The 14476-nt window shown below is 40.4% G+C and overlaps 1 protein-coding gene across 1 annotated transcript in view; it reads left to right on the forward strand.

Annotated features, from left to right (window-relative positions):
• Positions 1-14476, forward strand: part of HMCN1 (hemicentin 1) — a 189280-nt gene that overhangs the window by 2576 nt on the left and 172228 nt on the right. Inside the window, exon 2 of the mRNA XM_026062720.1 lies at positions 22-202. Coding sequence (XP_025918505.1) covers positions 22-202 — 181 coding nt within the window. The remainder of the gene's footprint in view (positions 1-21; positions 203-14476) is intronic.

Below are 14476 nucleotides of genomic sequence, written 5' to 3' on the forward strand. Positions count from 1 at the left end.
GCCGCCGCCGCCGCGGGGGAGCCCGGCGCCGCGGGCGTCCCGGAGGGCGCCTCCACCCTGGCCTTCGTCTTCGACGTGACCGGCTCCATGTACGACGACTTGGTGCAGGTGATCGAGGGGGCGTCAAAGATTCTGGAAACCTCCTTAAAAAGACCCAAGCGGCCGCTGTACAACTTCGCCTTGGTGCCTTTCCACGACCCGGGTGAGGAGAGCTCCCGCGGCGTCGCGGGGCTGCGCGGGGGCGGCCAGGTGCGCGGGGCGAGCTCGCGGGGGACCCGGGGGAGGGGGGAGCCCCGGGGCGCTGCGCCTGCGGGGTTCCGGAGGCTGCGCTGGGAGCGTTCTTGGGGCGCGTCCTGGTCACGCGTCGCACGGGGGCTTGCCGGCAGCGAGGTGCGTTCCCTGAGCGCCCTCCCCTTCCCCCTGCAGGCGGACAGGCAGCAGAACTTTCACAACCGGATAAATGGAGGTTGATTTTTAAATACCCCATCAATACCGAATAGTAGTTTTAGAGGATCCTAAATGCCTCTTAAAAAAAAAAAAAAAAAAACAAAAAAACCCCACCCACCCTAGAATAAGTGGCCTCTGTGACTTTTTCCTAGTAGAGAACATGTATACTAGAAACTAGATTTTTAAGGTTTTTTTTATATGCCCTTCTACTGAAATACACTTATGAATTTACACAATACCCTCACACTTTTGCCTGAGTTTTGTTGTTGCTTGTTTGCGTTCACAAACTTGCAGTGATATGATCCTGAAGCTTTTCATACTGTATTTTTTGGTTTGGGTTCTTATTTCTTTCTCTCATTCTACCTTTTTCTTTCTGCTGTATATCCTGTGTTCTCATCTTTTTCAGCATCTGTTTTCTATTCCCTTCCTATCCCTTCTTTCTGGCTTTCTTCCTCTTCCCTTGTCAAGTATCTTTTAGTGACCTGAGAAGGAAATAGGAACAGGATGCCTCAGGCTGGTGATGTGTGCTCTACTATGCTGTAAAAACTTGTTTTTAAAGAAAAAAGTTAAGGAAAGAGGGATGGAAAAAGCCCTTGCAAATAACCTTTCTGGATCTAGTTTCCATGGAATATCTTGGAACATGGTATTCTGGAAATCATTTCATACAAATTCATTTTCTGCAGGGATGTCATCAGTGAAAACGGAGCCCCCCCCAGTCATAAGATGTTTTGAGGGCAGAAATATTTATTTGCTATTGATAGAAATGTCTTAAATCCATTACTTGAAAAATCAGTGAAAACCTTGTCTTTGCAAGTTTTGCTACTTAGTTATCCATGATTTTGTATAGGTTCTCTCTCTTTCTCTCTCTCTCTCTCTTTTTTTTTTTTTTTTTWTTGCTAGGAGTCCATCAGAGTACCCTTATTAAGAAGGGGTCTGTCTTATCTGTTTTATGCATCTTACTGTTTTTACATTTGATGTTACTTTTTTTCCCCTTTACCTGTTAGTTATCTGTTAGTTTATGAGACAAAAGCATTTGTGACTAAAAAAATGACTATAAGGCTACAGAAGGGAGCAAGGGGAAAAGGATTTTGGACAGGTGTAGAGCCCAGAGCTGGTTTATATCCTTTTGGAAAATCAAGCTGGTGGTTCTCCTTGGAAAGTAATGGGGCAGAAAATCAACGTGATAGTTTTTTTTTTTCTTTTTTGGGTTTAGTTTTTATTTCCTCTCCTTAATCTTTATATATGTTTCCTCTCTGCTCACTGAAGTAGTTCATTATGAGAATTGATAGTTCTCTTTTTCAGAATGGTTTGGGCATCTGTATGAACCTGGTGGGCAAGAAGGTGATTTTGCATGGAACAATTTTAGTTTGCGAGTTTGTGTGGTTGGTGCTTTCTCCTCTGCTCTTTTGCATCCTTGATAGAATGAATTTACAGCTTTTATATTACTAATACTTCCAATGTTTAGCTTTCATTAGAGCTTAATTTCAAATCCTTTGTTTCAATAACTTTTTTCTTTCTCATCCCACATGTTCTCTTTTTCATTCAGTCTTTCTTTCTCCCCTTTTTATTCTTTTTTTTTTTTCCCTTCTCCCTTGGACCTCTTGTGTCCACTGACTCTCTAGAATTTTTGGTTTTGTCACAGACTGATTCTTCTAATCATGCTTTATTATATCACCGCTTTCTTGCTGTGTACATACCCGATTAGCAACAAATCCACCACCACCTTCCTCCCCTGAATCAGATTTTTTCCCCTCTGCTCACAGACTTGTTGCTTCCTTGCCTCCTCCCCCTTCCTTCTCTTTTCACAGGAGATCCCTTTCCTTGGCAAATGTTAGATTTCATCATGTAGAATAACTGAAACCTAAACCTGCGGAGCGCTGACCTATGCAATTAAGAACTGCTGGCAAACATATATTGTGTATCCTATTACATGTCTTTATATGGAAGTCCCTGCCCAGCCAGAGGGGGCCATAGAATGATGGATAACTTGTTATGTCTTAAAGTAGTTTGAAAGTGGGGAATGCATAATTTTAAACCTCGCTTTGTCTTAGTTTATGAAAATTATTTCTGTATGTCTTTATCAGAGTTAGTAGTAAATAGCATGGTCTGTTGCCTGGATTTTTAGGGATGCAGCAGTTCAGAGCGCTGGTCCTTCTAGTTTGGTGTCGTATCTGATGTTGAACAAATCTAGGTACTTCAAAAGAAAATGCAAGAAATACTGTTGTGACCAATTCTTCAATATCTCTTTTGCATCTAGAGGAAAGTGCATTTCCTCAAAAACCTACAAAAATTATTGCTTGGCTTGGATTTCACAGTGTCCAATTCATTTACTTTGGCCTAGTGGTGTTCCCTTTGAAGTCTGTTCAGCTAAGTTGATGAGTGTGAGTCTTTTTTTTTTTTCTCTCTCGAGTTGTCTGGTTATTGGCGCAACAAAATGTTTCTGTTGTTTTTCAAAATAGAGCTTTCTATGTAGCTGCCCCACAGATAAATTTTTCCTAATATTTTTGTGAGGCAAATGGAACTCTCCTAGGAGTGCAACGTGTAATTGGATTTCAGCACGAAGGAGCTTCTCTGTCTATAAAGCTATCCAGATACGCTACTGATAGGTAACCGAACTATCTTTACAATTTAAAGTTTACGATAATTTAGCTTTTAACTCCTTTAGTTTCTTAACTTACGTTGCACAGTGTGTGCTGAACTTGCCATAGTCAGTCACTTTGCAGTACCGCTTGATTAGTGCTGAAGAGTGAAATGCCTCAACTGGTTTCTGAGTACCATATAGAAAAGCAGAGTTTTTTTTGAAGAGGGAAGTGTATTCTTCAAAATCATACAATAGTCTGTCCTGGAAGAGTACTTGACATCACACGAGGCACATCAGAATCATAAATAATTGGAGTTATTTAAAAATCCTGCTATATTCTGCTGGACTATATTATTACCAGAGTGCTGCATATTAGTGCTGCACTGTGTTATAGAGACGCATTGTGGTCTTTAGTGGTAGATTTAAAAGCAGCGTTATGACTATTACAATGGTATTTTGTTCAAACTATAGTATTTTGGTAAAACAGAAATAATTGACAAGTACAGTTTGTGGTATCAAACCTGAGTTTTTGGTGTAGTCTAGAATTATGACCTACAAAAAACTTTGAGAATGGGCTTTGCATTCTGATACCACCATACTATCCTTTCCCATTTTGGAAAGGCCTCTTGTTCTGCATTCCTCTTCATGTGTGTGCATGTGCAACACTTCCAGCAGATTACAGGGATTTTTCAGCTGGGGTTTGCCAATGCCTAGACATGATCACAGAAGTTTCCTAGATAGTGAAAAGGCTATTGAAAAAGAAGCCTCTTGCCAGACTTGTGTTCAATGGAAAAGTTGACAAAAATTCTTAATTAAGGAGGGTTGGCACAGGGAAATGCAGAATTGGATCTAAAGCTTAAGATCAATGAATGCTTTTGTAGCTGTGTGTAGAGGGTGGTGATCTTCTGCTAATTCCTATTGTATTCTGTGGTAACCGGATTGGACTCGGAATGTCTTTATTAACATCTGTGGCCAGCCTTTCTATTTTTATTTTATACCATTAAGGAATTTTGGAAAGGAAAACAAGCCTAAGAGGACAAATTCATCCCCAGCATTATTCTGTAAAGCTAATGGAATTATACCAGTAATAACTTTGACCCTGCATGATTTAATCTCTTTTTTCTTTTTAATCAAGCATTCCTTTAGTGTGAATGACGACTTTAAAGAACAAATTCCAGTAATTTATTTTTTGATTACAAGAAAAATGAAGAGAATGTAGTTTATCATGTAACATAATATGCTACATATTTTTTACATGCTTAAAATTTTTAGGTAACCCACTTCTGTAAATACAGTTATTCTAGCGGGCTACCTAGAATTTAAATAGTTTTTTTTTTTTCCATGGAACGGTAACATACAGGAAAAACTCTGACTCTTCCCCCAGTCCCCTTCATTTTGGAGTGGAGTATCTTGTTTGAGTTAGTCTGAATTTGAGGATTTGGGGCAACCTGAACTAAGCTGCAACTGTTTATTGTACCTTAGCTTGTGCATACAAGCATACGCACAGTAATGTTTTATTTGTGGGTTTTAATTTTCCTTGGAACTTGACAGCAGTTACAGTAGTATACACTGCGGACATCCTAACATACAGGATGTTGTTTACCAGTTCATGCTCTGCATGTTTACAAATCTCCAATCTGAGCATCTTGTGTTTTTCTTACAAATCACATAAGCAGTATACTGCCTATGCAAGAAATAGGAAAACCTTAATAATGCTACTCTTCAGGTAAGAAGATAATATTGAACTTAATTAATTCACTTACGGTCATACAGCAAATGTGTAGGAGAACTGGAAATACAATGTTTTCTGCTCAGTCTTACCCCTCTTTTTTTGAAAGTCAAGCTCTGGTTATATGATGGAGTAAGGGCACTTCTAACTTCATAACCTGGGGTCTCTTTCATTTAGCATACTTATAATGCTATTACCATAACAGTAGTTAGGTTGCTGGGCCACATACTAGCTTGGAACAAGTTCAGAAGGCCATAAGAAAGGTTTGGTTTTTGGGGGGATTCATTGTTTTTAAGAAGGCTATTACTATTCCAGAGGAGGAACAGAAAAAATTAAAATTTGGCCATTAGTGGTATTAAAATATTTTATGCTTTTGAAATAAAAAGTATTGCGGTTGATCCAAATGTGTAATAAAGGGAGATGGAAAGCTGTGTGCAGGCGTGGAAGAGTATAGCCCTTCCTTGACATGTTAACTGCTGCCTTGAAAAAGACACTTGAAAGTGATGAGGAATAGGTTGTCCTCTGGGCATAACAATAAAACATCCACCGTTGCTCAGCTGAAATTCTTCCTGTTTTTAATTCAGCCTTTGAGGTTGCCTGGCCAACCTTCCAAATACAAGCCAGCGTGTTTCGTCCTTCTGTATCTACAGATAAACAGCATCGTTGCCTTTCACTACCCAACAGATTTCTCATATAGAATTCTTCTGATGGCTTTTTTCCAATATGTTGCCCTGCACTAATCCTTTTGCACTCTCCACTGTCATTTGTGTCGGCCTTTGGCCTCAGCATTTGCTTTCTGGTTAATGGATGTCTATTAAAATTTTCAAACTATGTCTGAATGCATATAGATAAGTTGTGTAAAACCTTTTCCCCTTCAGGAAATTCAGCTTGAATTGTCTATCTGGGATAGCCTGAAGGAGGAGGAAGAGGTCATTTTCTCTGTGATTCCCTCTGTTTCTTTTGGGTGGGGGTAGAAATGCTTCAATACTCAGTTTTACTAAAGAACAGGAACATGACTGTGGAGAAACTGTATGGCAGTAGTTTCCAAAGTGGGGGAGCATAAGTTTAACTGAAATGCAGTATTTTGCACTGATACCTGAGTTTGCTAGCACAGAAGCACAAGAAGTGGAGTTTGTACCAAGGATGGGGCAGCACCAGAGAAGTTTGGGAGAGACGGACCTCACGTCAATCTTTGCTGTATTCTGTGAACACAGAGTGTTCAGTGAGATGCCCGTCAAGAAGCGAAGACTTGGTGGATTCTGAGTAGTCCTTCTGCTTGTCTTTGGGCAGTAGCTCTTTCTCTCCACATTCGGTGTACCTCCCCACCTTCCGCAGCAGGCAAAACTATTCCACAGCTATCTAATATTTGAACTAGACCAAATATTGGGTTGGCAAGGAGGTATAAACTGTTTGCAGATGAGGTTCCTGTGGGCAGATGTTTTGAAAACACTGGACACATGGCAAAATCCAATAGTATTTGTAGGAAGCAAAGAGAAGAATTGCCCTAACTCTGTCTGGTAAGAATAAGGTCAGAGGCAAAGAAAGTGGTTCTCTCCACCCAATTTAAATACTTTTCTTGTTTTGAGAGTTATGTGGGTTTCATATTATTCCTCAAATCTAAAGTGATTTAACAAATGTGTTCTCGTTGTTGTGGTGCAGTAGTTCTAATGATACATCACAAAATGTCAGGTTAAAGTTGTCCTGACTAATTCTTCAAATTAGTGTGTTTTAGTGGCTTCAAAATTTTCTGAAAATCCTATCTGTGTACTTACTTAAGTCTTTGGATTTGATTAATTTTTTTAACTTTCTTACATATATAGTGACAGCAATAATGAATGCACTTCTAAGTTCTGGTCTGAATTTTTCTCTTTCAAGGTTTAGAAGATATAATGTAAACTTACAAATGTTCAGTGCTGACTTGGTGTGTCGGAAGATAAATGATAAGAACTGGGTGTAACAACTGTCAAATCTGCCCTCTCCTTTTATAACTGTTTAAATGCCATTTTTACTTATTATTTCATCATTGACAAATTCAGCAGGAAATACTCAGTTTACTTACGGTTCCACATATGCCGTCTTTGTTGTTGTCATTGTTACTACTAAATTTTGTTATTACAGTCGTCAATTGAATGTCAATCAATACTGCTATATAGTAATAGTGAATAACTCTGAATTGATAAGGATGAAGTCTGAAGCATTTACAGATATTTTCCATGTCTGTTGACACTTCCTGATAATTGTACTGAATATATGTGAAATGTGTGTTTTGAAACCTTCTTGTGGTCCTTCTTGTAGATGTTGTGATATCCATGAAATTAATAGTGTGCAATTACATATACACTTTCTTGGTTCTCCCCAAGGATTTATCTGGGGTCCCTCTAAAAGTAGCTGTTTACATTGATTACACACAGAAGACAGTACTGACAGTGCCAGAAGCTCCAAAACCTGTGTGAAAGACTCCAAATGCTGTGAGATTGTCCAGAAGAGTATTAGCCCATCACTTAAAATGTTGTTTCTACTGACTTAACTCTATCTGTCCAGCCCTAAAGATTTGTGCAACAGTAACTTATTTTCCGATTCTCAAATCTTTTTCCCATGGGACAGGATTTTTATCCCTATTTTTGCTGGAAGATACAGTGGAGATGATGCCTCTTCCAGGAAAAGGATGATAATGTCCCAAATAATTCATAATGCAATGCAGAAGAGATGGAAATATCTTAAAGCTGTATCTGAAATTCTTGCCTACTGAACTTATACAGAAGTTATTGGATGTCCTTGATTTTTGTTTTGCTATCCTCAGCTCAAACTGGTGACCAATAAATGGAAAGTTCTCTAACTCGTTAGCAATGCATCCTAGTACTGTTCTATCCCAATAATTGTTACTGATGTCATTTTGCAAATGAGACTTGCTGTCTAGGGGTGTATGTCTGTGCTCTGTAGCCTCTGGAGTTTACATAGATGATGTTTCCTACAGGCAAAATACTTTACACATTGCTGTTTTGCAAATAGACATGGCTGTAAAGCGCCATGACTCAACTGTTCAACATGCAACAATATAGCAAATTATTGCACAGACTTCTAAATTCACTTCTGAATGCAGTGGTTTTACAGTGTGAAAACCTTCTGTCAGTTGCCTTTAAAATCTTTATATTAATATTATCGCTTCCATGCACGGTGGCTCATCATCAGGGTTCAATCTTGAAAAACTCTTTCACTTCCAGTTATAGTAGGTTTTCTTACATATCACTTATTACTATTATCTTTGCTGAACACTAGTCGATAGGAAAATGTAGACTTTGCTGGGAGATTGTATATCTTGCTGAGAATGGAATTTACTGATTGATCTTGAAATAAAAATCGGCCAGTGCTTAGCTGGATGAGAAAATGATCAAACTTGTGCCAGTTAAACTGATGAAATAGTACACCGATAAAAAGTAGCTGGCACAGCATAGCTGATGATGTTCTGAATTATCCAAGCAGTGAATATGGTACAATCCCTCTGAAAAGCTTTGGGGGGGGGGGTCTGTCAAAGCTGTATTTTTTGACTGTCTGGGGCAGCTATGTTAAGCACTATCCCTTTCTTGTAAAATGGGGAACGATAGTCACTCTCACCTGAGGTAGTAATGTCTGATAAATGAAAGCAGCGAACATAGATACAAACAGCCTAAGAGCTGGAGTTAATAGCCCTCCGCTCCATTCTCCCTCTCCCCTTCTTCTTCCCGTTTGAGTTTATTTCTCCAAAATTGCGGGACCTTGTGTTTCCACAGGAAGTCATATATAGAAAGCCAAATTAATCCTGTTTTTGACAATAATTCTTTAACAGTAGGCAACATTGGCTACAAGTCTTGGTGGGAGCTCTGTGGAATGGAAACAGAAGAAAAATTTCTGATGATGTACACTTGTACTGAATTGCTTTAAGCTCCCACAAATCAAATTTCTAATGATTTATAAAAAGCAGAAATTTGATGCAGACCCTCAAGTGCTTTTAAGCTATGAATAAAGCTGTCTGCATCCCTCCCAGAGATTTATATATTCTGACTCTTTCTTGTCTGGAGACAATTGTTTTATAAGGATGCATAGGAATGAAATGAGCCAGAAGGTGTAAGTATTATATACCTCTTTCTCTCACTTTAATTGAGGTACTAATGTTCAGTGTAAGATGGATTTCAGTGATTATATATAGAGGGAAAATGACAAAGGAGGCTAAAGTTTAGCAAGTACTGACAATTAACCACAGAATATTTGCCTCTCAAAATGCCAATCTCACTCTTTTAAAGCAGAAATGTTGGAAGTTAAGTATCAAAAACAGTGCCTTCTGCAGTGGGAATTAATAGTGAATGCCTTTGCTGAAGAGGGAAACTTGAGTTCTCGTGGAAGAATGAAGAAAAAAATCAAGAATTGAAGGCAGCTTAAACTGGGGCTCTGTGATCCTTAACCCTTGCCCCATGTGTGCTGCTTTATCATGCAGCAGTGCCAACTTGATTTGGATCAGGTGTGGGGCCATGTTCACATTCTGTTTGAAAGCTCTATATTTGTGTGATACAGAACGTATGCTGGGCTGTGCATTAACTGCAGGAGGATAAACGCTATTTGTTCCGGCATAGCGGCATGAAGTGGTGGTGCTCGATCCAGCCTGCTCGTACCAATTGCACTTGAACTTTCCTTGAACAACTGTGAGCAAAATGAGTTTACATTGGGTCAGTGCTTTATACTATGTGTCTGTGATGTCCTTCATCCTGTAGGACCCAGTTGTTAGGAACCTCAGAGGTATTTTTATTATGTTGTGTGGACTAACAGTGTGATTCCCTGTAGTCTGTTTCTGACCCGTGCTTTCCACTTCTCTGTTTGCGTACTGCAGGCTCCTTGGAATTTATACTAGAGCAGGTTTTGTTCAGTCAGATGGGGATCTGGATAAGCTGGATTCTGGAGCATGGAAAAAGGGCAGATACTTCATTTAGTTAATTGATTTTGAATGTGGCCTAAGGAATAATAGGAACCCTTTAGTTGGAAAAAAACCTCAGAGGCCAGTTGGTGTATATTCTCCGATCAGTGATTTGATTTTTGGCATATGCTGTTGGGTTTTGGTTTTAAAGGAAACATATATCAGAAAAAATATTGGGAGCATATGTTTTTCAGTTTGCAAATGACAAAACAATTCCTCTGTTGAAAGAGCCCGATGGTGTCACTTGATTGCCTCGCCATTCTTTGATAATCAGCAGTTCTGTTAGAAAGAATAGGATGGATTTAATGAAATGTGCTATGGGCTGACTGCTTCGTATACTTTACTGCTGCCAGGGAAAATGTGTTCTACCTCTGAATGACGTTGTCAAATATGATTCAGTTTTCATAACTATTGACAGTTTTTTTTAAGATTTCTTGTTTTAGGTGCATTGCTGTTATATCAGATTTATTATGTCCTTCAGTTATGCCTATTGTGAATTCATGTTATGGCATTGTGAATGGGTAACTCCAGGTCCACAATTTGCATTTTGTATTGGAATAGTAGGTCATGTATATCTCCTTGTGAGCTCCTGTTAAACTCCTCTTGTTGCCTTTTGAAGAGCACGTGCAATCTCTTCTTCGTTAACTGTAGGTGTGAGCTGAGCTTCTCCCTGTTGTTTTTTGCCAGACTGGGAGCACAATGACTCTGTGTTCGTGAAGCACTTGGATGGGATTGTGTTATGTCAAGATAGATGGAGCCATGCAGTGCACAGGCAGAGGACAGGATTCATCCCAGCACACTTTAGTCACTTAACTGAAGAACCTTAGTTAGGAGAGTAACTACCCAAAGGCTCCTTCTGTAGCTCACAAAAAGAGGTTGGCACCTTTACAGAGCAATTCATCCCTTTTAACTTCTGAAATGCTCTCTGGAGGTTTCATTTGCTTTCCCTTACTGCAGAAGGAGCTAACATTAGTTCAGTTGAGGCCCTGAATTTGGGATGGATGAAGTAATTTAGGAGGAATGAAGTCAAGTGAGGGGCTTTCTGCTTTCTACCTTCCTCTTGCTCTTGGGCTGACTGTCCAAATAATAGTCCCTGAGATTTGTTTTATACTGTTTGTCGTCTTAACGTATAGATCCCAAGTGTTCAAATGAGCCTAGCTAGCACTGGGGCTAGGTTGTACCCCCCACTGTGATGGCCTCCTCAGTTCTGGTCTAAGCTCAAGTGTCCGGGCCACCCCTCATGCTTCTTTGCGTGAGAGGTGGCTGTGGGAAGGTCCTGAAGGTTTATCAGTATTCCAGTTCTTGCATCTTCACAAGCCAGTGGGAGAATTCCACTCTAACTACCTGGAGGCTGGCATCTAACCCCTGTCCCTTTGCTTAAAGTATCGCCACCCTAGCCGTGCTGAAGAACTTCTCCTGGCGGGGCGTTTTGAGCTAAAACCGAGTAATGCCCAGAGGGAGCTCGGCAGGGAGCTCTAACAGCAACTGAACTTTGTGAAGGATGGTGGTGGATGCCTAGTGATGTCCTACGCCTCATTTGCCCTTACCTCAAGTTGTCAGCAGGGTCTGAACCTTCGGTGTTTTGTCAGAGACCCTTTCTGTGTAATTCAAGGGAGTAATACTGGCAGCAGTAGGAGGCTGATAATCTCTGTGGGGATAAGCCACAAATGGGGGATGTGATACATGCTGCTAATGTGTATTACAAGTGTGAACAGGCTGTGTGTATTTATGAAGATATATTAATGATAAAGATATATTATTGTTCTGTGCCCCATATACTCTTCCATCTTATTTTTCTTTAGCATCCTTGGTACTTTCCTTCTCTTCAAAAAATAGTGTGCAGTTTTCCAGCTCTTCTCATGTTGTAGCTCTCTTCCCAAAATATACTTAAGCACAGATTTTAGTCTGTGAAACATTGTTGTTAAAATCTATGCATATTTGAAAATTACATGTTCCCAGACACCAAGCCAACAAGCTGCATACATCACATGCAATGAAAGATAATTGAAAGTGTTGAATTTATTTTCAGTAATATACCTCTGTTAAGGTCTTTTGGCGGTCTCATCTGTTCACTCTGGAATAATGGTTTCCTTACCGTATGCTCTTGGTAATACAAAACTTGCTATGTGACATTAGGTACATTAAATCAAGCATATAAGTGTTCAGAGCCTGTGTATAATAAGGGGACTCTCAAAGTAAACTTGGACATGCGAGTATTGTGTAGAGAGAATTTTAAACTCTTCTTTAGAGGTGTCCGCAGGAGCTGGCTCTTGTGGAAGACAGCTGGCCCCCTTATGAATTGGGTGTTGCAGAGCCAGTTGCTGAATTAAAATTGAAAGGGAGTTAGCTTTTTCTCTCCTCTCTTTATTTCAGTGCTTCAGTGTTTTCACAGGAGCTGTAATGCTTCCTTCCTCTGCTGTTTTTCCAGTCATAGGACTACGTACAAGATACGAAGACAGCTTTAAAACGCAATTTCATGTAGCCTGATGCATCGTAGAGCCAAATTCCCAATATCAACAGTATAACTATAGGATACGTTACAGTCGATAGAGCTCCTCTGCAATCACACTGGTATGCAATTAGATGTAACTGAAAGCAGAATGGGGCTCCAGGTTTACAGACTGGAAAATCCCTGCTGAAGTGGAGTGAGAGGGGGTAGGTTTGCATAATTAAATGAAAATGAAGGAATGTCTTGTGTTGCTATAGTCGCAGCTAAATGTCTGGGTCTGTTTGCACAGGATAGCAGCTCTAATCTGTGACCATAGGTTACTGCTGGATTCCTGCCATCTTGTTTGAATTAGATTCATAGCCTGGAGGAGGGGGGGTGTAAGCAGGAAGCCATTGTAATTTTCAAGCTTTGGACACTAGTGTATTTTCATGAGCTGAAGTTAAGTGTCCCTGGGGATGCTGAATATCACTGAAACATTTCCTGAGTTCTCTTAAGCTGTACAATGGTATGTCCGAGTCTGTTTTCCAAAGGACAGAGCTTTTTGTTTAGTTAGTGAGGTCTTAGCGTAGTTCACTGAATTAGTCTGCTTTCACACTGAGTTATAGAGGAATAGAAAAGGAAAAGCAAAGTTCTGCAGGAAAAATGAAGTCGTCTGCCTCAGAACATATTTATACTTTTATTAACTAAAGCCTCAAAGAGACTTTGACTTCACAACTGTTGTGTCAGAGCTAGCATTTTAGGCTGAAAATAAGTAACATGGTTAGGCAAGTGTGTGGTTTTAGGTAAAGGTGCAATGGCTGGGGCAACCGGCAAGGGGGAAGACTATCTGCACTCTGCCAACCTTTGTCTTTTGGCACTTCTGTTCCATTTTTTGTGTCACTTAGCTTGTACGGCACCTAGCACAGTGATAGTCTGGCTTTAATTAGGGATCCTTAGCATCATGGTACTCCACTAGCTACTCACTTTTACCTGAGTTTGAGTACCACAAGAACTGCTAGCCCCTGCAAGTGGGGAAGGCAAAGCCGAGCCCTAGCCTGCTGCACTGGCCCTCCGGCAGACTCCTCAAGCATGTGGTGTGTGCTGACTAGGATAACGTTCTGACTCTGCGGGATTTGGAGGACACGATGCTTTAGGCAGTGGTGCCTTTGCTCCTCATGTAACGATGTATTACTTAATATCCGCATCTTGATGTCTTAAGGCATTTTAGATGAGTGTGTTTTGTTTACTTGTCATGTTTTTCCCCCTCCCCGTTTTACATAAACTGAATTGAAACACAGGGAATTCATGTGACTTATTCCTGAGTCACAGTCCTGTGTGTTAACCACAAATCCACAAATTGCTTATTTGTTGCTGAAATATTTACTCCTTTTTTTCCCCCCTTTCTTTCCTACTCTTTCTCTCACATCTTTTTATCTTGGTCTCTGCCTTCTACCCTTCCCTTTCTCACAATTTCCATTGGCCCTTTTCCCTCAGAGGTTCGGTGTCTCCTCTCAGCACTCCCCTACTTCATCTCAGGTTTTCTTGGCAGTCTAGTGTGTCTTATGCATATACAGACTGCATCCTGATGGTGAAATGTGTTGCTGCTGAAGGCAACATGTTCTTGCCCTGAAATAAAAGTACTGTGCTAGCCCCAAATAGAGGCTATGAAGGATATGAAGAAGAAATCCTTCCCTCACTGTTTTCAGTGTGTCTGGTGGCTGATATTTCCTTTAACATGAATGAGAATGATAGCAAGGGCAGATAGGTCATCCTCACTTCGCATATGGGCCGTGAAAGCAGGTCCGTTCCCAGAGTTTGTTCTGGGCCTGAGTTTGACCAACTGACTCTGCTATTTGCTCTTTGAAATTCTCACTGAGTATGTGGAGACATCTTTACTGAAAGATGCAGCTGTATTGGCTGAAAAAATTACTGCTGAGCACTGCTAACTGCTTCCCTTTCTGATATCCAGCTGTGGGTGCTCCTTAGCAATTCTAGACAAAATGAACCAGGCTAGCAGGGACTACTTAAACTATTTTAGCCTACTAGCTTAATCAGGAAGAGCATGCATGAACTGTTTTGCTGCGGAGCAGAGGGTAACTTTTGTTAGGAGGATGATTCTGAAGGCAGAGGATGGCAATTTGTTTGGCTAGCATATCTGCGGTTGGAAGAGAACGCATACAGCACTAGTGAACTGCATCTAACTGTAAAGATTGAGAGTTATTCAGGATCCACATGTGTTTGCAAATCTGCACTGTTTATGTGGATGCTGACAGTGGAAAAAAATGTGGTTTCTTTGTGTATCAAGTTTCACTTTAAATACTGCTGTTGTTGCTCATGCTCAAGGTGCAG

The sequence above is a fragment of the Apteryx rowi genome, unplaced genomic scaffold (genome assembly GCF_003343035.1).
Source record: "Apteryx rowi isolate R43461 unplaced genomic scaffold, aptRow1 scaffold_100, whole genome shotgun sequence".
Classification (NCBI taxonomy): domain Eukaryota; kingdom Metazoa; phylum Chordata; class Aves; order Apterygiformes; family Apterygidae; genus Apteryx; species Apteryx rowi.